This window comes from Lepus europaeus, chromosome 19, assembly GCF_033115175.1.
Source record: "Lepus europaeus isolate LE1 chromosome 19, mLepTim1.pri, whole genome shotgun sequence".
NCBI classification, from domain to species: domain Eukaryota; kingdom Metazoa; phylum Chordata; class Mammalia; order Lagomorpha; family Leporidae; genus Lepus; species Lepus europaeus.
The window spans coordinates 11,247,624-11,269,698 of NC_084845.1; the positions used below are offsets into that span (position 1 = coordinate 11,247,624).

Consider the following 22,075-nt stretch of genomic DNA (forward strand, 5'->3'; position numbering starts at 1 on the left):
CCCTGGCCGGTCCCCGCCGACGCCGCCCTTCGCGCCCCGGTCCGTCCCCCTCCCTCCTCCCGCCGCGGATCCGCCAGACAGCGAGGCCCCCGACCGGGGGCAGGGGGGACGCCCCCTCCGGGGCACCCCCCGGCTCGGAGCTGCCCGCGGGCAGAGCCTGGGCCCCGAGCGCAGCTGAGCGGAGGAAGGAGCCGCCGAGGAGCAGCCCGAGGCCACAGTCTGAGAAGAGCCGCCCCCGCCGCCGCCGCCGCCGCCGCCGCCACAGCGGGGAGGAGGGGGAGGAGGAGCGGGAGGAGGGACGAGCTGGTTGGGAGAAGAGGAAAAAAGTTTTGAGACTTTTCCGCTGCGGCTGGGAGCCGGAGGCGCGGGGACCGCTTGGCGCGGCGCTGGCCCAGGGGGAGGCAGGACTTGGGGACCCCAGGCCGCCCCTCTCCTCACCGCCTCGGACGCTTGCTCCCTCGCTGCCTCCTACACAGCGACCCCCATTCCGGACCAGCCCTCCGAGCCTCGGACCCTTTCTCCCGCGAAGGCTTTGCCCCAGCCTCAGGCGCACCCTCTGCCCGTCTCCTGAACCCCGAGCATCCTAGGACCTTCCCTCCTCCGGGGACGGGTCTCAGCCCTTCTCCAGCTCCCTTACTCAAGACCACCCACCTTCTGGTAGTAGAACTCGCCTGTCTCCGTTTCTTTCGTGGGATTCCGAGACACCCTGGCCACAGCCTCCCCTCCACCCCTGCTTCTGTCTTCCTGAGGGCCTCAACTTTTCCCTGAGACCCTCCTCCCTTACCCCGGGAGACCCTCAGCCCCTTCAGGGGCGGGGCCTCCCCACCCCACCCTAGCCCTGTTCGCGCTCTCGGCAGTGCCGGGGTGCGCCGCCTCCCCCATGCCGCCCTCCGGGCTACGGCTGCTTCTGCCGCTGCTGCTGCTGCCGCTGCTGTGGCTCCTAGTGTTGACGCCCGGCCGGCCGGCCGCGGGACTGTCCACCTGCAAGACCATCGACATGGAGCTGGTGAAGCGGAAGCGCATCGAGGCCATCCGCGGCCAGATCCTGTCCAAACTGCGGCTCGCCAGTCCCCCGAGCCAGGGGGAGGTGCCGCCCGGTCCGCTTCCCGAGGCCGTGCTCGCCCTGTACAACAGCACCCGCGACCGGGTGGCCGGGGAGAGCGCCGAGCAGGAGCCGGAGCCCGAGGCCGACTACTACGCCAAGGAGGTCACCCGCGTGCTAATGGTGGACAGCAACAACAGTGAGCTCCGAGGGACGGGGACCCGGGAGGGGGCCCCCAGGGGGCGCCGGAGTGCAGGGGTCAGGGAGGAAATTACCCGCAGAGGACACAGCGGGAGGAAGGGGACCCCTGGGTGCACAGGGTACGCGGGGGAGGGCGTGTCCTAAAGACGGGGGCTCTGAGCTCTCCGACCCTCAGGGACTGGTCCTAGAACAGTGCGCCAAGTGGACGGGACCCGCGGGATGGGGGGGGGTCCCGGGGGACAGAGGCATTGGGGTAGAAGGACGTTCCCTCTGGCAGGGCACGTGGAATGCGGGGGTCGCGGGGTGGAGCTGCAGAGAGGGGTGCTCTGTGGGGAGAGGCTGAGCCCCTAGTTTGTGGGAAAGGGAGCCAGTGAGAAAGCTGGGCAGAGTTTGGGGGTCACGAAACGGAAAGACGGAAGGAGCAAAAGCGAGGTGAGGCGAACCGCAGCAAAGTGCCAAGAGTGTGGACCCGCTTCCAGGGCGCATGGGACACGGGGGACTGCAGGGGTCGTGGCGAGAGAGGCGGTGGTCTGCGTGATGGGTGCGGCATGGGACAAGAGGCCGGCGGCGGGAGGAGGAGGCTGGCGGGAGAGGAGCGGAGACCCGGAGCGCGTGCCCAGGGTGCGTGCAGAGGGTCGTGCGTGCTTGCAGCCGGAGTGAAGGCACAGAGCAGGGAATCCCAGGAACCAGGACTCCTGGGTCGGGGAAGGGGCTTACGGAGAGCAGAGGGGCGTGGAAAGGTGTGTTGGGATGGGCGGGGGGGGGGGGGTCGGTGGTGCCAGGGCGCTGAGCCGCGAAACCCGCTCGCTGTGGGATGGGAGGGGCCCGCCGAGGAGTGGAGCGGTTGTGGGGAGGTCTGGGCGGGGGCGCCTGTGCGAGGCCCAAGTGAAAAAAGCTAGCAGGTGGAGGTGAGGCTGCCCCACGTGGGTGCCACGCGCGGCGGGGAGGAGCTCGCTTTTCCCGAAGAGGAAGGAGGACCCCGCAGGGCTGAAGGCCGGCACTGCGGACCCTGGAGTTGCAGTTCCTCCGGAGAGGCTGGGGAAACCCCAGCGTCCGGCCGCCAACCCTCCTCCCTTCCCTTTCCTTCCCGTGGCCCGGGGGCGGGGATCGCGCGCGGAGCCTGGGGCGAGACGAGGCAGGTTCGTCCCCGCCCTCGCGGCAGCGGCGCGTCCCGCCCCTCTCCCTCCAGCTGTGGGAGGGGCGCCTGTGGGCCCGCCCCGTCGGCGCCCACGCGGGGACCCAGGCTGCCTCGTGGCTGGGGGCTTGGGGTGAATCCCCAGGTTTCACTTTGTGTCCTGTGCAGTGGGCTTGGGGGGGTCCCTGGCTCGCGCCCGCACCCGATATGCAGCTGTAGTCCAAAGGCGCCCCTTCCCCACCCACTGGTCCATCTGGCCTCCCTTCCGCCTTCACCTTCGACCGCGATGTGAATTTGCTCACTGAGTTTCTCCTGAGGAGGCCACGTCCTCTTCCCTAAACTCGCGTGTCTCCGCGGGTGTGTCCACCGTGGCCTTCCTGTTCCTGTGTGAGCCTCCTTCTCTGGTCTCTCTCTCTCCCTCAGCCCCCTCTGGGCACCCTCCAGCCCTGCCTGGACTTCTCACTTCCTATCCCTCAGCCCAGCCTCGCTCTGCCCTTCCTGGGGTTTGCTGAGTAACAGCTGGCCAAGAGCAGGCTTATTTGGGGGTGGAGGGGGGGCAGGGGAAGGGGCTCCCTCTGTTTCACAAACTCACTCTAGGGGTCCCAGAGCAGGTGACCCAGTGCATGGCCTGCCCCTTCACCCCCAATGCCAAACGATACCCAGACTAGGAACCCTCTTAGTGCCTTCTGCCCCTGTAGCCATTCAGACCTCTCACCAGGTGGGGAAGAAGCAGTTCACAAGTTCACAAAACCACCAACAGCCTCCCCCTAGCAGGGAGGCCACACAGCTGAGGGGTAAGGTGCTGCCCTCTCTGGGACCAGGCTGGCTGTTTGAACCCCTAGCTGTGTGACCTTAGGGCGCATGGATCTCTGTGTGCCTGTTTCTTCATCTGTTAAATGGATAGAATTCAGGTGCCTTCCTCAGGAGCTTGTTGTGAGGGGTAGATGTCTTCTTTGTAAAGTGCTCTGAACAGCCTCTGGCTAACAGTACTTTTTTTTTTTTTTTTTTAAGATTTATTTATTTGAAAGAGTTAGAGAGAGAGAGAGAGAGAGGTCTTCCATCTGCTGATTCACTCTCCAAATGGCCACAAGGGCTAGAGCTGGGACGGTTTCCAGCCAGGAGACTCGCATGTGGGTGCAGGGACCCAAGGACTTGAGTCATCTGCTACTGTTTTCCCAGGCTCCTCAGCAGGGAGCAAGATCTGAAGTGAAGCAGCGGGGACTTGAACCAGTGTGACAGTGTCTTTACCCACTGTGCCACAATGCTGGCTCCAAAACAAGGCTCAGCAGGCTGGTGACTGAGTGGCAGGTGTAGCCCTTGTGCCCGCCCTCCGCAATCCTGATTGGCTGTGCGCCCGCTCTGTCAGGGCTTCCTCTGTGTGGTCTCTGTCTCCCACCTGGTCCTGCAGTTGTTTCTGCTCTTACAGATGAGGATCTGGCTCAGCGGGAGGACTCCTCCCCTCCAGGGTTCCCCAGGGCCGCAGTCAGGAGCCCTTGAGTGCAAGGCACAGAGCTGGACGCTGCTGTTGAGGTTCACAGGGACAGAGCCTCAGGGTCAGGGAGGGGAGTGAGTGCCCCAGGTCACACAGCGCACAGGCAGCAGAGGCTCTTCCTGACCCCAGCCTCTACCCATGACCCTTCCTCTTGCAGTGCAATCCGCATCTGAGCTGGGTGCCTGGGAGAAGGGAGCCACACGGCCACTCCCTGGGTGGGCAGAGAGGAGGCCTCAGGGAGACAGAGTGGTCAGGACCCACGGTGCAGGGCAGGAAGCCCACCCAAAGGGACCCTCGGCCCCAAGGTCACACAGCTGAAAAGTGTCAGAGTCCAACTGCAACCTGGGCTGCAGCTCTGGGCCCTCGCCCTCAGACTGGGGGTGCCCCGCTCCTTCCACCCCTGCCAAACCCTGACTCCTCTGTCTGCTCCTCCCAACTAGAAATCTACAAAAAATACAAAGAAAGCCGGCACAGCGTCTATATGCTCTTCAACACGTCAGAGCTCCGGGAAGCAGTGCCGGAGCCAGTGTTGCTCTCCCGGGCAGAGCTGCGCCTGCAGAGGCTCAAGTTACAGCAGGAGCAGCACGTGGAGCTGTACCAGGTGAGGAGGGAGCTGAGCTGTGACCAGGTGGGGGTGGAAGGCTGCTGACCTCAGGGTCCTCATAGATGGCCCTGGGAAGGGGGGAGGAGCACAGACCGGGGATTCCTGGGGCTCTGGTGAACTTCGCACTCTTCCAGGATTTTCAAATGCTTGGAAGGCTGGGGTCTTAGGAGTTGGGTCCCTGAAGAAATCAGGACTGTAGAAAGTTGAAATCTCTGGACAGGATGAGGCTCTAGAACTGTTCTGTCTAGTATGGTGGTGCCAGTCACATTTAACTTGATTAAAATTGAAATTGATTAACATGAAATATTTCCAGTACTTATAGTAATGTGGGTAGTAGCTGCTATTTTGTCATTTTCTTTTTTTAAAAAAAGATTTATTTATTTATTTGAAACTCAAGAGTTATACACAGAGAGAAAGTGGCAGAGAGAGAGAGAAAGGTCTTCTATCTGCTGGTTCACTCCCCAGTTGACTACAACGGCCGGAACTGTGCCGATCAGGAATCAGGAGTTTCTTCTGGGTCTCCCAGAAGGAGAAGAGTGAAGGGGCCCAAGCACTTGGGCCATCTTCTACTGCTTTCCCAGGCCATAGCAGAGAGCTAGATCGGAAGTACAGCAGCTGGGACACAAACTGGCGCCCATATGGGATGCTGGCACCACAGGCGGAGGCTTTACCTGCCACGCCACAGCGCCGGCCTCTGTCATTCATTTTCTTTGAGGGTTTTCTTTTTAATTATATGAAAGGCAGGGTTACAGAAAGTGTGAGAGATATACTCAGGATAGAGAGATCTTCCATCTGCTAGTTCCTGCCCCACATGGCCAAAACAACTAGGCTGGGTCAGGTCCAAGCCAGGAGTGTGGAACTCCATCCCAATTTCCTATGTGGGAGGCAGGGTCCAGATACTTGGGCCATCTTCTGATGCTTTCCCAGGCACATTAGCAGGGTGCTAGATCAGAAGTGGAGCAGCCAGGGTTTGAACAAGTCTCAGATGGGATACTGGCATTACAGGCTGTAGCTTAACCCACTGCACCACAACTCCAGCTTGAATTCCTCTTTTTATTTTTTATTTATGTATTTGAGAGACAGACAGGTTGAGTTCCCATCTGCTGGTTCACTCCCCAAATGCCTACCATGGCCAGGGCTGCGCCAGGACAAAGCAGGCAGCTGAAAACTCTGCTCAGGTCTCCCACGTGGGAGGCAGGGACCCACCTACTTGAGCCATCACCCTCCACCTCCCCGGGTCTGCATTAGCAGGAAGCGGGAGTCAGGACATAGAGCCAGGTATCCAACCAGGCACCCCGCTATGGGAAAGCAGGCCCCTCTAAGCTAAGTAACTGCCCCAGCAGCTGCTGTCTGCACATCACTGATTGTGAACGTTCCGAGAGGTCTTTGGAAAGCACTGCTCTCCAGGTGGAGTCTCCAGGCCCTTATCTGCCCTTCTGGAAGGGCTGGAGTCCTAGATCACTGACCCAGAGTCTTTGCCATCTGCAGTGTTACACTTGCAGGACCATGGGTGTTAGAGCCTCACAGTAAGAAACTTGGCCTTGTGTTCAGTTCTTGGAGTCTGAAGACTTCAGCTTCTTGCTGTGGCCCCTGGAGGGTGCTGTCTGACACAGGAGGTTGTTTCTTTCCCTGCCATAGGTCACACACCTGGTTTTCTTATTTTAAAGTGTTATATTTTTAAAAAATTGATTCACTGGGGTTGGTGTCATGGTACAGCACATAAAGCCAATGCCTGTGATGCTGGCATCCCACATGGGCACCGATCCAGTCCTGAATGGTCCACTTCCCATCCAGTTCCTTTCTGGTTTGCTTGGAACAACACTGGAGGATGGCCCGAATACCAGGCCCCTGCATCCACTTGGGAGAGTGGGAGGAGGCTCCTGGATTCAGATTTCCCCAGCTCTGGCGGTTGCAACCATTTCAGGAGTGAACCAGCAGATGGAGGATATCGCTGTATGTCTCTCTTGCTCTGTGTAACTCTGCCTTTTAAATAAACTAATTAGGGCCAGCGCCGTGGCTTAACAGGCTAATCCTCCACCTTGCGGTGCCGGCACACTGGGTTCTAGTCCCGGTTGGGGCACCAGATTCTATCCCGGTTGCCCCTCTTCCAGGCCAGCTCTCAGCTATGGCCTGGGCAGGCAGTGGAGGATGGCCCAAGTGCTTGGGCCCTGCACCCGCATGGGAGACCAGGAGAAGCACCTGGCTCCTGGCTTCGGATCAGCATGATGCGCCGGCCACAGCGGCCATTGGAGGGTGAACCAACGGCAAAAGGAAGACCTTTCTCTCTGTCTCTCTCTCACTATCCACTCTGCCTGTCAAAATAAATAAATAAATAAATAAATAAATAAACTAATTAAAAAAAAAAGCAGAATGATAGATCCATTGAACTAGTTTCCTCCTAAAATGGCCACAATGGCCATGGCAAGGCCAGACAGAATACAGGAGCCTGGAATTACATCCAGCTCTCCCACGGGAGTGGCAGGGCCCACTAGGACCATCCTCTGCTGCCTTCCCAGGCGCATTAGCAGGGAGCTGGATCAGAAGTGGAGCAGCCTGGACTCAAAATGAGGCTCCTATGGGATGCCAGAATCCCAGGTTGTGCCACAGCACACTGTGCCCCTACTGGCCCCAGACTCCTGGATTAGTAGACATGATCTCCAGGGACTGCTCAGGCCCATAGTTGGCCTTCCTGGGCTTTCTCAAACACTGGAGCACAGAATGGCTTCTACCTAAGCCTTCAGCTCAGAACCAGGCTGTCACTCCAGCCGACTGAACGCTCAGCACAGCCCAGGTGCTGGCACCACAGTCTTGGCCGTGCGGGCTGTGCAGGTGGAGAGGGGCCCAGCTTTGGTCAGTACCTCAGGCCTCCAAGGAGAATAGCACCCCTCCCCCAACCCCTCAGGGAATCAAAGTGGGACAGGCAGTCCCAAAGAGCCTTGGCCACTCCTCTCCAGGGTGCTGTTGGAGGTGAGCCCACAGGCCCCAGTGGGTGTCTAGGGGGCCAGGTCTGGAAGCCACCTGGGGAGCAGGGGTGGCGGTGTGGTCCTTGTGTGGGAGGCACTGCCAGCATCTCCGGCTTCTCTCTCCCCCGTGCTTTGTCCTCCAGAAATACAGCAATGATTCCTGGCGCTACCTCAGCAACCGGCTGCTGGCCCCAAGCAACACAGCAGAGTGGTTGTCCTTTGACGTCACTGGAGTTGTGCGACAATGGCTGAGCCACGGAGGTGAAGATGGCGGGTCTTCCCCACCCCTGCTTCTCCTGGGTTCTGCCCCCATCCCCTGCTGGTGTCCTAGGCACTCAGAGCTGGAGATGAGTGAGGGATCTGTTCGTGGTTCATCCATTTCCTGAGCACCTGCTTTCTGCCCTGCCCTGTGACAGGTGATGCAGGGACAGACACAGCCTGACCAGGACAGCCCGGTCCCAGTCTGCACAGAGCTCATCATCATTTGGGTGGGTGGGTGGGTGGGGGTGGTTAGCTGTGCAGGGATGACCCAGAGTGGCCACGGCTGGGATGAGGAGCCCAAAGGGAGTGCCTGGCCCAGCCTAGGTTCAGGGAGGGCTTCCTGGAGGAGGACGATTCTGAGTTGATGTTGGAGGGCTGAGTGCAATCTGGAAGGAAGCAATGAGGGGCCACGTGTTCTGGGCAGGGGAGCAGCCTGTGCTAAGGCCCTGAGAGCAGGGAGAGCCGGGCACAGTGCATCTGCCCAGGAAAGGACTGTGCCACTCCTCTCCCTCGCTGCGTCCACAGTGCCCAGTGTCCCTCCTAGTCATGCACGCATCCCAGCAATCCCCTCAGGCTCCTGTCCTGGGCCCGGCCCTGTGTGGGTGGCGTGGGGGACACAGTGGGGAGCAGGACAGCCCTGGGTCCTGCCCTCCTGGGCTCCACTTCCCTCTGCACTTAGCAGTTCCTGCCAAAGCCCCGGCAGGCAGCAGTGACCTGGAAGGACCAAGGCTGTGAATGGGGAGGCAAAGGCAGAGGGATTGGTGTCAGGGTGGGGAAGCCCCCATTGCTGTGTGGGCCCAGAGCAGGCACCCAAACTCATCTGGGGGCCAGGAGGGCTCCCTGGAGGAGGGCGATTGTGTGGAGACTCACAGAATTAGTTAGGCCAGGTGCAGCGAGGGCATAGGGAGCAGTGGGCAGTGAGGGCGCCCTGGGCCAGAGACGGCGTCTTGCAGGATCTCCCGTGTCTGGGTTGCTCTCTATCCAAGCACACAGCCCAGGGCCCGCAGGCAGGAGAAGATAAGAAACCATCACTTACTCCTTCCAGGTGCCTTTATCCCACATCTGCCCTCGGGAAAGCCCCAGGCTTAGCTTTGCCTCCCAGCCTTGGCCGCCTGTGTGACTGAGGGCAGGTCACGTCCTTTCTGTATGTCAGATGGACAGTGGGGGAGGGTTACAGGGCCAGCACACAGGGAGGGGTTTAGGACAGAACACCCAGTACCTGTGGACTTTGTTTTTTTAAAGATGAGAACTGGGGATGGAGAGATGTCCATCTGCTGGGTCACTCCCAAATATTTCCTAAGATGTTTGTTTCTTTGTTTAAAGATTTGTTTATAAAAGGCAGAGTTACAGAGAGCTTGGGAGAGAGAGAGACAAAGAACAAGGGAGAGAGATCTTCCACCCGCTTGTTCTCCCCTGAAATGGCTGCAATGCCTGGGGCTGAGCCAAGTTAAGCCAGGACCTTGGAACTCCATCAGGGTCTCCACGTGGGTGGCCAGGGCCCCAAGCACTTAGGCCATCTTCTGCTGCTTTCCCAGGTAGATAACAGGGAGCTGGCGCAGAAGTGGAGGTACAGGTGGGTGGCATTATGGTGGAGTCGGTTAAGCTGCTGCCTGTCATGATGGCATCCCAAATGGGCACCTGTTTCATTCCCGCTGCTCCACTTCTGATCCCGCTCCCCGCTTATGTGCCCCTGAAAGCAGGGACAATGCACCAACGGGGGAGAGCCCAGTGAAGCTCCTCGCTTCAGCCTCGGTGCTGGCCACTGTGGCCACCTGAGTAAAGAACCAGCAGATGGAAGATCTCTCTGTGTACCTCCCCCTTTTCTTTTCTGTACCTCTGTGTTTCAAATAAATCAGTAGCAAAACAAACAAAAACAAGTCTAGTACCTGGTACCGAAACAGGTGATTGGGATGCCAGCATTGCCATCGGTAGCTTAACCTGCTGCACACCACCACCAGCTCCCAGGTATTTCTTTTTTTGAGTCTGTGGGCCAGGCCCAGCTGGGAACAAAAAAATAAGGGTCTCTATCTGAAGTATCCTTTCTACTGAGAGAAATAAATAGCCAAACACCAGTGTCAGAGGTCACATGCTATGGAGAAAACAAGGTGATGTCATGGTCCGGGAGGGTGTGCATCCTGGAGGGCTCTCTGAGGAGGTGACGTGAGCTGAGACTCGAAGGGGACGCTGCTGGCAAAGCAAAGAGCTGAGCACGATGGTGGTGGTGATAGTGGTGGGGGGAGGGGAGGGCTGTCCCAGGCAGGAGAAGCCCCTGGAGTTTGCTCCTTCCTTCCAATTCCTCCAGGGTCTGGCTGAGCCTCCCACTCAGACTGGCTTCCCTTTCCCCACTCCCACAGAGGAAATAGAGGGCTTCCGCCTCAGCGCCCACTGCTCCTGTGACAACAAAGATAATGTCCTCCACGTGGACATCAACGGTGAGTCCATGGCCCTGGCCCAGTCCATCCCCGGATGTGATCTATGTGTGTGCCTATGTGTGCTCGTGTGTGTGTCCCCCTCCCCAACCTGCCCAGTGCCACTAGGCATCCATCTAAGAGCCCCCTCCCAAACAGGGATCAGTTCCGGCCGTCGAGGTGACCTGGCCACCATTCACAGCATGAACCGGCCCTTCCTGCTCCTCATGGCCACCCCCCTGGAACGGGCTCAACATCTACACAGTTCCCGGCACCGCCGAGCCCTGGACACCAACTACTGCTTCAGGTGAACATGGTGGTCTTTGTAGCCCTCTGGGCTGCACCCCTGGCTGAGCCACACTCGGCTGGGCTTCTCTTTAGCCTGAGGGTCAGGACCTGGCAGCTGGGTTGGGACCTGGGAGGCCTAGAACGTGGGGCACGGGCCCCTTCCTGGTGCAGTGCAGCAGTCGGAGGCTGTCAGGATGTGGCACGGGAACTGGAATTCGGTGTGGCAAGGCTGCCTTGCTGGGGGCTTCTGAAAGTGTCTGGGGCTGGAGTTCTAGAATGCTGGGTGCAGCGTCTGTGACTGGGAGCTGGGCCGCTGGAGTCGAGGAAGCTGCAGTGCTGGGAGCCTAGAGTGAGAAGATTGTGCGTTTTGGGTTCCTACATCCCTGGCAGATCGGAGACCCCAGTGCTGGCCCCCTGGCATCCTGGGACATTAGGCTCCCAGTGGTGGGACCCTGGGCTGAAATGTGAGCCCTGGCTGGGTGTGGAGGAAGTGGGAATGCTGACTGCGAGGATGCGGGGCTCAGCCAGGGAGTGCGGGTCCTGGAAGGCGGCAGGCTGGGCCTCCTGTGCTGGCTGCGTGTGGTGGAAGGCTGCATGGGAGGTTGGAACGTGGGGCTCTGGAAGGCCTGGAGCCTGGCGAGCTGGGACACGGGAAGGGCGTCTTCGAGCTAGAGCGCTGGGACCTCACAGCCCAGTCAGCTGGGGCCCAGGTCGCTGGAGTTCACTTAGAATGTGGAGGGCCCAGCGTGGGAGTCGCAGCCCACCCCTCCCCTAGGAGACTCTGTGGTGCTGTCCCGGCTTTATTTCATGGTGTTTCCGGCTGGACGTCGCCCCTTCTCTAGGGCTCTTTCATCACCAGATCTCACACCTGGGCTAGGACCCCCAGGGAGAGAGGGGCTGAGGTCCTGAGCGCCCTGGACTCTGGGAGGCAAAACAGGAGCTCAGCGGCGAGGGCGCTGCCCAGAGTCAGACCTGGACCTGCTCAGGGCTCTGGACCACGGGGTCGCAGGCTGTGAAATCCAGACCTGGGAGCCCGATCCAGGGGACACCCCGCACACACACACGTACACAGGGGATCCAGAACGTTAATGGGAATTGGAATTAAAAGCCTATAATTATTTTTGTGCAAAAAGATTTCTGATATCTAAGCATAGTTTTTTTATAATATACGTTTTCCCTGTATTATGAAAAAAATTTGCATAAAAAATTACTTTGCCCCTAAATGAGTATATATAAATAAATACTCTCAAGCTGGCATTGGGGTATAGCAGGTAAAGCTGCCGCCTGCAATGCCTGCATCCCATATGGGTGCCAGTTTAGTCCCAGCTGCTCCACTTCCTATCCAGCTCCCTGCTAAGTGCCTGGGAAAGCAGGGAAAGATGGCCTAAGTGTTTGGTCCCCAGCACCCACATGGGAATCCTGGTTGAAGCTCCTGTCTCTGGCCTGACCCAGCCCTAGGCATTGTGGCCATTTGGGGAGTGACCAACCAGATGGAAGATCTCTTTCTCTGTCCTTCTCTGTCTCTGTAACTGCCTTCAAATAAAATAAAATAAACCTTTAAAATAAATGTAGTCATATGTAAGATATTATAAATATACAGAAATATTAATATTTGCTGTTGCCAATTTATATAAATGTATAGAAAGCGATATCCACTTACATTACTAAGTGGATACTATATATTATATATATATAATACATAATTATAAAATATACTATAAGTATATAGACATTTTACATAATAGATATATAACAGATTATGTGTATATATGCATGTTATATAACAAATATATTCATATTATATTATACATATGCATGTTATATAACAAATATTAAATATAACCATACATTATATAAACATGGATTATGTATTTATAGATGCATATAATAGATATATTATATGCATATATACATACACAGACATTACCTACAAAATGGACATTATATACACATATCTACTTTATATAAATAGACATATACATCTACACACACTGCATATACACATTTCCGATGAATGGGTGTCATACATAGGAGGAGCGGCGGCTCGGGGAATTCTAGGAGGAGCCTAGGACAGGCCCCGCCCCTCTCAAGGCCTAGACCGCGTCTGGCTCTTTCTCCATCCAAACTTCAAAGCAGAGGACGGAGGAGCCCCCCGGGGCCCCCTAGACTCCGACCGGACCCCGCAGAGCTCCTCTCACGGTACTGGCCGGGTCTCTACAGCCCCGCTCTCCCAGACCACCCCGCGCGGGCGCCGCCGCGCTCTGGAACCTTCCGCGGGGCAGGAAGTGGGCGGGGCGCAGGGGATCACGTGGGTAGCGGCGCCTGCGCAGAGCGTCCAGCACCCAGCGTCGCAAAGCGAAGCTGTGAGGCCTGTAGGGAGCTCCAGGACTCCAGGTTTGCTTGGGCCAGACTGGGAGAGACTGTGCGGACATCGGCACCCGAAACCCCGGCGTTCAGCTCAGAGCTACTGTCGGCCTCTGGGTGCGTGAGCCTGCGTGGGCTAAGGTTTTCACGCTCGCTCAGCTTCCTACGGGCTCCGCGGGTCTGCTGACCTCCGTCTCCGATGCCCGAGGGCCCTGGGAGGCCTCTGCGCGTGCCCTGGGCCTGCCAGACTAACGGAGGAGGCCTTGCAAGCGATGGCGGCCATGTCTTGACGGGCGCCGGGAGCACTTCCGGGTCAGCTGGAGCGCGGTCACCGCGGTCACCGCTGAGGGGTCTCCCGCAAGCTGTCAGCGCCTGGCTGCTGCTGGCCCAGGGACCCCCGTGGAGAACCCCGGACGTGGAGAGAGGGGTCACGGATGGTCCAAGGCTTAGGCCGTCAGAGCCCTGGCCGCCGCTGCCCTGGACATGACAGCCGTCTCTGGCAAACACGTGTGCGGTCTCCTCAGGCTGAAGGGCGACGGCCGGGAACGTTTTCCCCGGAGCATGCGCACTGCCGCCCCGTCCTGGCCTCCTGACTCCCCCGTCCTCTGACCCCGCTCCCCGGACAGATGCAGAGTCCGGGCCTCTGGTCCCTACCTCCTTCTCGGGGTCATGGCTCTCAGAAAGGGCTCGTGTGGCCCTGGAAGTTCCCGTCGTGGCCGCCGCGTCCTGCACATCCACGCTGGACAGACGGGGCCCGGCTCCCAGGGGTGGCATAGCCCGCGGAGAAGCCAGCCCGGCCGGGTGCGTGAGCAAACAGCAGCCCCCTGGCCCCGCGGCTGCTTCCTTCGTTCTGCAAACAGAAGACAATAAGGCCTGGCTCGTGGCGTCTCAAAATTCAGGTCAGGCTCTTTGGGTGGTTCTTTTTTGTTTCTTTGTTTTTACGATTTCCTTGAGAGTTGCACAGAGAGAGGCCTGCAGTCCACTGGGTCACTCCCCAAATGGCAACAAAAGCCAGAAGCTTCCTCCAGGTCTCCTCAGATGCCTTCCCAGGCACACAAGCAGGGTGCTGGATTGGAAGTGGAGCAGCCGGGATTTGAACCGGCAGCCATATGGGATGCCGGCGCCAGAGAGGGTGGCTTAACCCGCTAAGCCACGGCACCAGCCCCATGGGTGATTTTTTTTAAGGTTTGGTTATAGTTCTGGCTGCTCTCCTTCCAATCTAACTCCCTGGTAGTGTGCCTAGGAAAGCAGCAGAAGATGACCCAGTGCCTGGGACCCTGCACCCACGTGGGAGCCCCAGAAGAAGCTCCTGGCCGTTGTGGCCATTTGAGGAGTGACCCAGTGGATGGAAAATCATTCTTTCTCTACTCCTCTGCCACCCTGCCTTTCAAATAAAGTTTTTATTTTCTTTGATAGAGTGATAGAGGGGGAGAGACAGAGAGATATTTCATCCACTGTTCACTCCCCAAATGACTGCAACGGCTTGGGCTGGGCCGGACTGGAGCCGGGCGCTCCTTCTGAGTCTCCGAAGCATGTGGGAGCCTAAGTACTTGGTCCATCAGCTGCTGCCTCCCAGTATGTGCGGGAGCAGGAAGCTGGAATCAGAACTTGGATCTCAGCCCACTGATACCGGAAGTGGACAGTCTCCACAGTGCCTTAACCACCGTGTTCAGTGCTGCCTCTGAGTGTTCTTGCTCTGTGGTTGGTTGAGTCCATGGATGCAGACCCCGTGGGGGGCGGGGCACAGTCGCTGCGCATGGACCAGGGCCAGTGAGGCCATCCAGAGGCCCTCATCTCTTGGGTTCGGGCTGTGTCTCCTTTCCCTGACTCTGCAGGACACTCGTGCCTGTCACTGTGTTCTTCTCTGTTTTGCCCAAATGGAAGCCTTTTTTTTTTTTTTTTCAGGAACATAGGAAGTCTATGTTTTCTTTTGTTTGTTCTTATTCTAAAAACCAGGAACACCCACCATTGAGAATGTGGGAAATACAGAAGGATATCGTCACAGGAAAATGTCACTGATGCCATTTAAAAAAGGGTTTATTTACTGCTTTATTTGAAAATCAGATCTTCCGTCTGCTGGTTCTCTCCTCCAGTACCTTCAACAGGGGAACTGGGCCAGGCTGAAGCCAGAACTCAGTCCGGGTCTCCCCCATAGGTGGCACGAGCCCGAGCACTGGAGCCTCCCAAGTGCATAGTAGGGCACTGTATTGGAAGCGCAGTAGTGGGGACCTGAACCCAGGCCCTGGGCTATGGGACGTGGTCATCCCAAGCAGGGGCTTAACCCACTGTGCTTCAGCGCCCACCCCTACTCACAGCAACTTAACAGACTTCCTGTCGGTCCTGTGCATAGCAGATTTGGAGTGCCCTGTGCTGCCCCTTTGCATGGTGTTCCCTGTACAAGACACCGATGTGAAATATAAAATGCTGCTGGCTTCCCATGAGTCCCCCCTACACTGGGCTCTCGGGCCCTCAGCCCTGGCTGCCTGGGCTGGCACATAAAGCTCCCCAGGGACTCTGGGCAGGAGGGCCTGGCTCTGCGCGGAGCCTGGCACAGTAACCCTGAGTCCAGAATGGTGGAATCTTAGACCCCACTGTTCTCCAGCTGTTTTTTTAAAACCATAATATAGTGGCAGACATTTGGTGCAGCGGTTAAGAGGCTGCTGTTAAGATGCCCCTTGGGACATGCCCATCCCATGTGAATGCCAGTTTGAGTCCCGGCCACTCTGCTTCCAATCTAGCTCACTGTTAATGCGCCTGGGAAAGCAGCAGAAGATATGAGAGCCCACATGTTTGGGACCCTGCCAGCCACCTGGGAGGCCCAGCTGAGTTCCTGACTCCTGACTTCTGCTTGGGCCAGACCACGCTGTGAGGACTGAACCAGAAGATGGGACCTCCCCTCCCCCCTTCTCTCTCATTCTCTCTCTTTCCCTCCCCCTCCCTCTTTTTTATTTTTTAAAAATTTATTTACATATTTATTTAAAAGAGCTGCAGAGAGGCAGAGGGAGAGAGAAAATCTTCCATCCTCTGGTTCACTCCCCAAATGGCTATAGCAACCAGAGCTGGGACATAACAAAGCCAAGAGCCTGAAACCCCATCTGGGTCTCCCACATGGAAACAGGAGCCCAAGCACTTGGTTCATCTCCCACTGCTTTCCCAGGCACATCAGCAGAGAGCTGGTTGCGAAGTGGAACAGCCAGGGCTCGAACCAGCACCCCTATACTACCCCTGTACTGAAGCCACTGCGCCACAGTGCTGGCCTGTGCCTGCCTTTCAGATAAATAAGATGTAAAGCCCATAGTACATGGGTCACTGAGTGCCTGCAGCGTTTGCTGAGCTCCTGCCGTAGGACGTGGCACTGGAATACAGCAGTGGACCGGACAAATTCCCATCCTCATAGGAAACAGAAATCTGAAGCAGCAGCTGTGTCAAGTTCTGAGAAGGAAATACCTCAGAAGCACATATGGGAACTCTCTTCCTGTTCTGATTGGAATTACTTTATTGTGGAAGGGTTTGCTTGTACACAGAAGCAGTGAACACAAACTCGTGAACTCTCCCACCTTCAGCAAGATGTGCCCGCCTCAGATTTGGGCAAGTGTTTTGTGCTTTGTTGCAGTGGAGGGAACCCCAGACGTAAGCGTGATAGTGCAGATGGGAGGGCCGTGCAGGGCTCTCGGAGGGCGGGACGTTCGTCCGTGTATCTGTGGCTTACTAAGCACCTGCTGCATGCCACGCACTGTTGGTGGAGGTTAATGTGTCCGAACGGTAGGACATTCGAGCCAAGGTTTAATGACCTGATGGAGCCAGGAGTGGGTGTGTGTGGGAAAAGCAAGCCAGGCAGCAGGCACAGCAAGTGGCCCGGTGGCAGGTCTGTGATGGGAGGACAGACGTGCTCCTGCAGTGGCAATGTGGTAAGGGTGGCCGGAGAGGGAGCTGAGGCAGGTCCGGCAGCTCCTGTGGCGTGGGGTGAGGGCTTGGCTGTTTGCCCTGAGCGAGGCAGAGCCATGTTTGGAGCACAGGCATGACCTTACAGCTTACGGCAGGTGGCCCTGGAGGCAGGGATTCTCTGTGGTCTTGGTTGTACTCTGTCCTCAGCAGATCCCAGTCGGCACAAAGGGACACATCAGGAATGGGTAGCTGCATTTTTTAAAAGTAAGATTTGTTTATTTGAAAGGTGGAGCTACAGAAAGGCAGGGGCAGAAAGAAGTCTTCCATCACTCTCCAGATGGCCACAATGGCCACGGCTGGGCCAGACGGGAGTCAGGAGCTGCATCCGAGTCTCCCACGTGGGTGGCAGGGGTTGAAGTACTTGGGCCATCTTCTGCTGCTTTCCCAGGCGCATCAGCGGGGAGCTGGATGGGAAGTGGAGCAGCCGGGATGCTTGTGCTGCAGGCAGTGGCTTAACCGGCTAAGCCACAGCACGGCTGCTTCCCCTCCCAGAGTGTGGCTTGTTTGGAATGCTGTGTAACATTGGCAGTGCTTGGTTACTGGAAGTGCTTAGTAGGTGTTCGCGGTGTGTTTCTGTTTGTCCTCGCTGCTGTCATCATGGAGCTTGCCAGGGAGAAGGGAGTGGGGGCAACTTCAGGCCACACACACCAGGGGGGAGGGAGAGCCCCCCGGGGACGGCCCCTCTCAGCTCCTGATGTATGCACCTGCCTGCAGCTCCACAGAGAAGAACTGCTGTGTGCGGCAGCTGTACATTGACTTCCGCAAGGACCTGGGCTGGAAGTGGATCCATGAGCCCAAGGGCTACCACGCCAACTTCTGCCTGGGACCCTGCCCCTACATCTGGAGCCTGGACACCCAGTACAGCAAGGTGGGTCTGGCCCACTGGGTTGGGGGCTGGGGCCCCAGGAGAGGACAGAGAGAAAGAGGTGAAAGCAGAGTTGGGGAGGGGGAGATGGGGACGGAGGAGCGTGGGAGAGACATAGAGCCTGAGCAGAGGGGACAGAAGGACACCCAGAAAGCTGGAGGAACAGGGATGGGTGCAGGGGAGAGAGGCAGGGAGAAATGGGGAGACAGAATGAGGGAGAAGGCGGCAGGACAAAGAAACACAGACCACACAGGCGAGAGTCAGCAAACACAGAGATGGAGGAAGAAAAGCCAGAAAGGTGGGGAGAGGCTGGCTGCGCTGGGGCATGGGGTGGGGAGGGGGCTGTGGGGGCGTCCCCCTCCCCCACACCCCCTGAGGTCTGACCTTGGCCCTGACGCTGAGCCACCCGCAGGTCCTGGCCCTGTACAACCAGCACAACCCAGGCGCGTCGGCAGCGCCATGCTGTGTGCCACAGGCGCTGGAGCCACTGCCCATCGTGTACTACGTGGGCCGCAAGCCCAAGGTGGAGCAGCTGTCCAACATGATCGTGCGATCCTGCAAGTGCAGCTGAGGCTCCGCCCACCCCGCCCCGCCCCAGCAGGCCCGGCCCCACCCTACCCCGCCTCGCCCCCCGGGCCGGGGCAGTATTTAAGGACACCTGTGCCCAAGCCCACCTGTGGGCTATTAAAGGTGAAAGAGGACTGGGGTCTCCGTGTCTTTGGGTGCCTAGGTGGGTCGGTTCTGTTGCTTGTGTCCGTGTCACTCATTTGCATCCCGTAAACACTGAGCACATTCTGTTCCCAGTGCTCCTGTGGCCCTGTGCGATCCCTTTTAGATCTACTTGTTGAGCACCTCCGGCGCTGTTCTGAGTACACTCTGAATGAACGAAAGTTTTCAAAATTTATTTGAGTGACAGAGGGAGAGACAGAGATTATCCAATCTTCTATCCATGGTTTACCCCCCAAATGGCGAAAATGGCCAAGTGTGGGCTCACCTGAGGCCAGGAGCCAGGACCTCTATCCAGGTCTCCCACATGGGTGGCAGGGTCCCAAGCATTTGGACTGTCATATACATCTACTGCTTTCCCAGTCGCAGGAACAGGGAGCTGGATAGGAAGTGGAAGAACTGAGACTCGAACTGGCACTCATGGGCTGCTGGGGTTGCAGGCGGCGGCTTAACCCTCTGCACCACGGTGGGGTCCCAATACCCGATTTAAAGGTCAGGAAGCTGCTGTGCAGAGCTGCGAAGAGTGGTTCTGGCCCACTAGAAGGCTGCTTTCTGGCAGTGGGGGGGGGGGGCGGGGGCGGTGGTGAGTACATGGTGAGAGCGGGGTGGTGTGGGAGGAGCCTTTGGGAAGGAGGAAGGGGTTCTAGGAAGAGGAGGTGGCACTGGAGACTTGCAGGGAGCCAGTGCAGCAGCTCTGGGGGGCGGGGTTCTGGGTAGGAGGCAGTGGGCAAGACCCAGAAGTGACAGCCAACTCGTGTGGGTGGGAGAGGGCGAGCAGGGGAAGGGGCTGGGAGCTGAGTCAGGTCAGGCGCCCACTGGCCAGAGACAGCAGCAGCCTCATCTGCCAGGTGTGTCATCTGTCCTGGGCCGCAGTGGCCTCCCCACAGTGTGTCACGGCCTGTGGCCAGCTCCAGCCCCAGGTCTGCCTGGTTTTGTCTGGAACAGAGTGGGCTCATTGGTGTGCATCCCTCTGTGGCTGTGCTGGTGGGACTGTGCGAGTCCCAGATTCCTACCGTCAGCCCCCGTTTGGGCTTTACTTGACAGATGGGCATCCTGGAGACACAGAGAGGTTAGTTATGTCAAGTTCACACCGCTAGGAAGTGGCAGAGCTGGGACTCGAACCCAGGCAGGCTGAGCTGAGGTTCGTTAGGTAAGTCCTAGCTAGTGCTGCCCGGTGGACCGGTCCTGAGGGAGGTACAGCCACGTGGGACTCCGGCGGTCAGGGCTCACCCCGGTTGGTGGTTGAGAGCACACACAGTGGAGTTTGGCCACAGGGTGTCTGCTGGTCCTGGCACCAGGTGACGGCGGTTTCCCTCGGGTACCTCCTCCTTTTTTTTTTTTAATATTGATTTAATTTATTTGAAAGGCAGAGTTACAGAGGGGGAGAAACACAGATTTTCTATCTGCTGGTTCACTCCCCAAATGGCTACAACGGCCAGGGCCGAGCCAGGCTGAAACCAGGAGCCAGGAGCTCCATCTAGATCTCCCGGGTGGCATGTCGGTGAGGGGCCCAAGCAGTGGGGGCATCTTTCGCTGCGTTCACAGGTGTGGTAGCAGGCAGCTGGCCTGGAAGTGCACAGCTGGGACTGGAACCGGTGCGCTCTGATACAGGATGCTGGGTTCGCAGGCAGGGCCCCCGCTGCCTCCGTTTCTTCCGTCTGCTGTGGCCTTGCTGGTGAACTCTCTCCTACTTCCCCTCTCCTGCCTCTCAGTTTCCTCTCTCTTCCCCGGGTTTCACTTCCCCTCTCACTCCCGTGTTGTCAGGCCCCGGGGGCCCATGTTTGGCTGCTCCACCCAGCCCTGGTACTGAGGGTCCTCTGCCCTGGGCCCAGGCTTACTGGGGCTTGGTGAGGTCCTGGGATTGACATGTGGCCCCTCCTCCTGCCCCAGGGCTGGGGGCCCCAGAGGAACTCCCCCATGCAAGGTCAGCCAGCTCCATGTGCGGGAACACTGCTGAGGCCTGGCCCCAAGAGGCAGAGACACAAGCCGTGACACTGAGAGTAGTCTCCGCCGCCCCATGAGGCACATGTGTGTGCACAGCACCCCACAGCCACACACACACACACACACACACTCTGACCTCTCCCAGCCCTGATAGACACCTGGTGGCAGAGGCCACGCGCACATGCACAGGTGGGAAGAGAGAAAGCGCCAGCAAGCCAGGGAACAGGCCAGGGTCATGGTCACAACCCCCGCACCAGACATTGCCACAGACAGTGTCGCACAAACACGCATCAGCGCCCCGGCAGGAAATGGGCCCACCCGCGGTTCCACAAACATCCTCCGCGTGAGGTCACGCGCCCACCCGGCCCCTCGGAGGTCTGACCCTCACAGCACACACAGGGCCAGCGGGTTGCACCCAGTCTGACCTCACGCCTCCCCAACACCCGAGCCTGGAGAGTCCCATGTGGGCCACAGACTGCAGCGACCCTGTCACACCCAGACACTGGCACACCCAGGGTCCCAGACGCAGACACACCTCCCGGCTCTGCCCGGCCCAGCCCTGCCCACGGCCTCAGGCTCCCAGCCCTGAGATGCTGCCGCCCACCTGCCCGCTCTGGTTGAGCTGGCGGCTGGCGGGCAGGGGCTCAGGGGTTTGTGGGCTCAGTACCTTCCGCCACCGGGTGCGCGTGGACCCTGCCCTGACACTCCGGCCTGCTGGGTGGCCTGGCTCCATTGGGACAAGCCCGCCCCCCCCCCCCCCCACTGTAGACCGCAGAGGCAGGGCTGGGGTGCGGGTGCCCCGCTCCCTCGCCAGCCCCGCCCCTCCTCTGGCCGGGGGAAGTGGTGGGGGGAGCTTGGGTTCCGGCTGGATCCCCAGCTTCTTGCCAGGCCCCCACGGGGCAGGGGGCAGGAAGCGGCTGGGGTGGCGGGGAGGCCAGCTCGGCCTTCCTGCCCCTCCCGTCACCACGGGCCTGGGACAGGGTCGGCTGGGGGTGGGGGGTGGGGCAGCCTGGGCGCCAGTACCTGTGAGTTTGAGGCTTGTGGAACCAGCGACTACAGCGCGGTCCCCTCCGTGTGTCTGCGTGCCGCCTTTGAGGTGGGCTCGGCACCCTGGCACAGCGGGTCTGGCCAGACTGTGTGCAAGAAACGCATCACAAAGTGGGGTGGCTGTGTGTCCGAATTGCCCCTCAGCATCTTCCTGGCTCAGCGCGGGGTGTAAATTGGTGTGTTCTGTGCAAGCTTGACTTGAAATGTGGTGTTGCTGTGTTTCTTACACAGCTGTGTGTGACGACTGCCACGGTGTGCAGTGTCTGGGCACACCTGGTGAGCCAGGCGCCCACTGGAGTGCGTGGGAGCAGGTGGTGCCGCGTCTTGAAGCCTGACTGTGGGCTGGTGGCTGGGCTGTGTTGTGGGGGCTCTGACGGGCGTCGCCTGTGAGGGCCAGGAGTGCCCGAGTGCCCGTGCGGCTGCCCTGCCTGCTGGTGTTTGTAGGGGAGGAGGCGTCATCCTGTGACGCTCGCTGGCCTCTGTGCTGAGTGGAGGCTGTGTCTGCGGCGCGTGTCCCCTTGCCGGCTGGTGCCACGCTGGCTTGGGGCTGGCTGCGGCAGTGGGCAGGGCAGGGGCTGTGGTGGGCATTGGCCCTGCGCCCAGCCCTCGGTATAAATAACCCTGGGCTGCCTGTGGCTGTGTTTACTCTACCCCAGCCCGGGGGCGGCCGCAGCCCAGCAGGTCCTGGGGGCGGGGGTGACCAGGCCACAGCACAGACATTTCCCCCTGGCCAGAAAAGTCCCACAGCCTCACCGCACCCCTCCTGGGTGGGGGCAGTGACCCTCGTTCT

The 22,075-nt window shown here is 58.8% G+C and overlaps 1 protein-coding gene across 1 annotated transcript; it reads left to right on the forward strand.

The window, feature by feature from the left end:
• Window positions 1–37: 37 nt before the first annotated feature.
• Window positions 38–18,421, forward strand: LOC133747900 (transforming growth factor beta-1 proprotein). The gene is made up of 7 exons (XM_062176353.1): window positions 38–1,241; window positions 4,311–4,471; window positions 7,581–7,698; window positions 10,053–10,130; window positions 10,266–10,413; window positions 17,418–17,571; window positions 17,981–18,421. Exons 1-7 carry the CDS (start codon window positions 881–883, stop codon window positions 18,137–18,139), a joined length of 1,179 nt encoding a protein of 392 aa, XP_062032337.1. The 5' UTR covers window positions 38–880; the 3' UTR covers window positions 18,140–18,421.
• The last annotated feature ends 3,654 nt before the right edge of the window (window positions 18,422–22,075 follow it).

What these genes read in the sequence shown, in the direction of transcription:
- LOC133747900 (XM_062176353.1), top strand. Translation starts at nt 881, where the DNA reads ATGCCGCCCTCCGGGCTACGGCTGCTTCTGCCGCTGCTGCTGCTGCCG. An exon ending in ACAATGGCTGAGCCACGGAG is followed by an intron (nt 7,699 to 10,052) that starts GTGAAGATGGCG and finishes CCACTCCCACAG; the next exon opens with AGGAAATAGAGGGCTTCCGC. An exon ending in TGGACACCCAGTACAGCAAG is followed by an intron (nt 17,572 to 17,980) that starts GTGGGTCTGGCC and finishes AGCCACCCGCAG; the next exon opens with GTCCTGGCCCTGTACAACCA.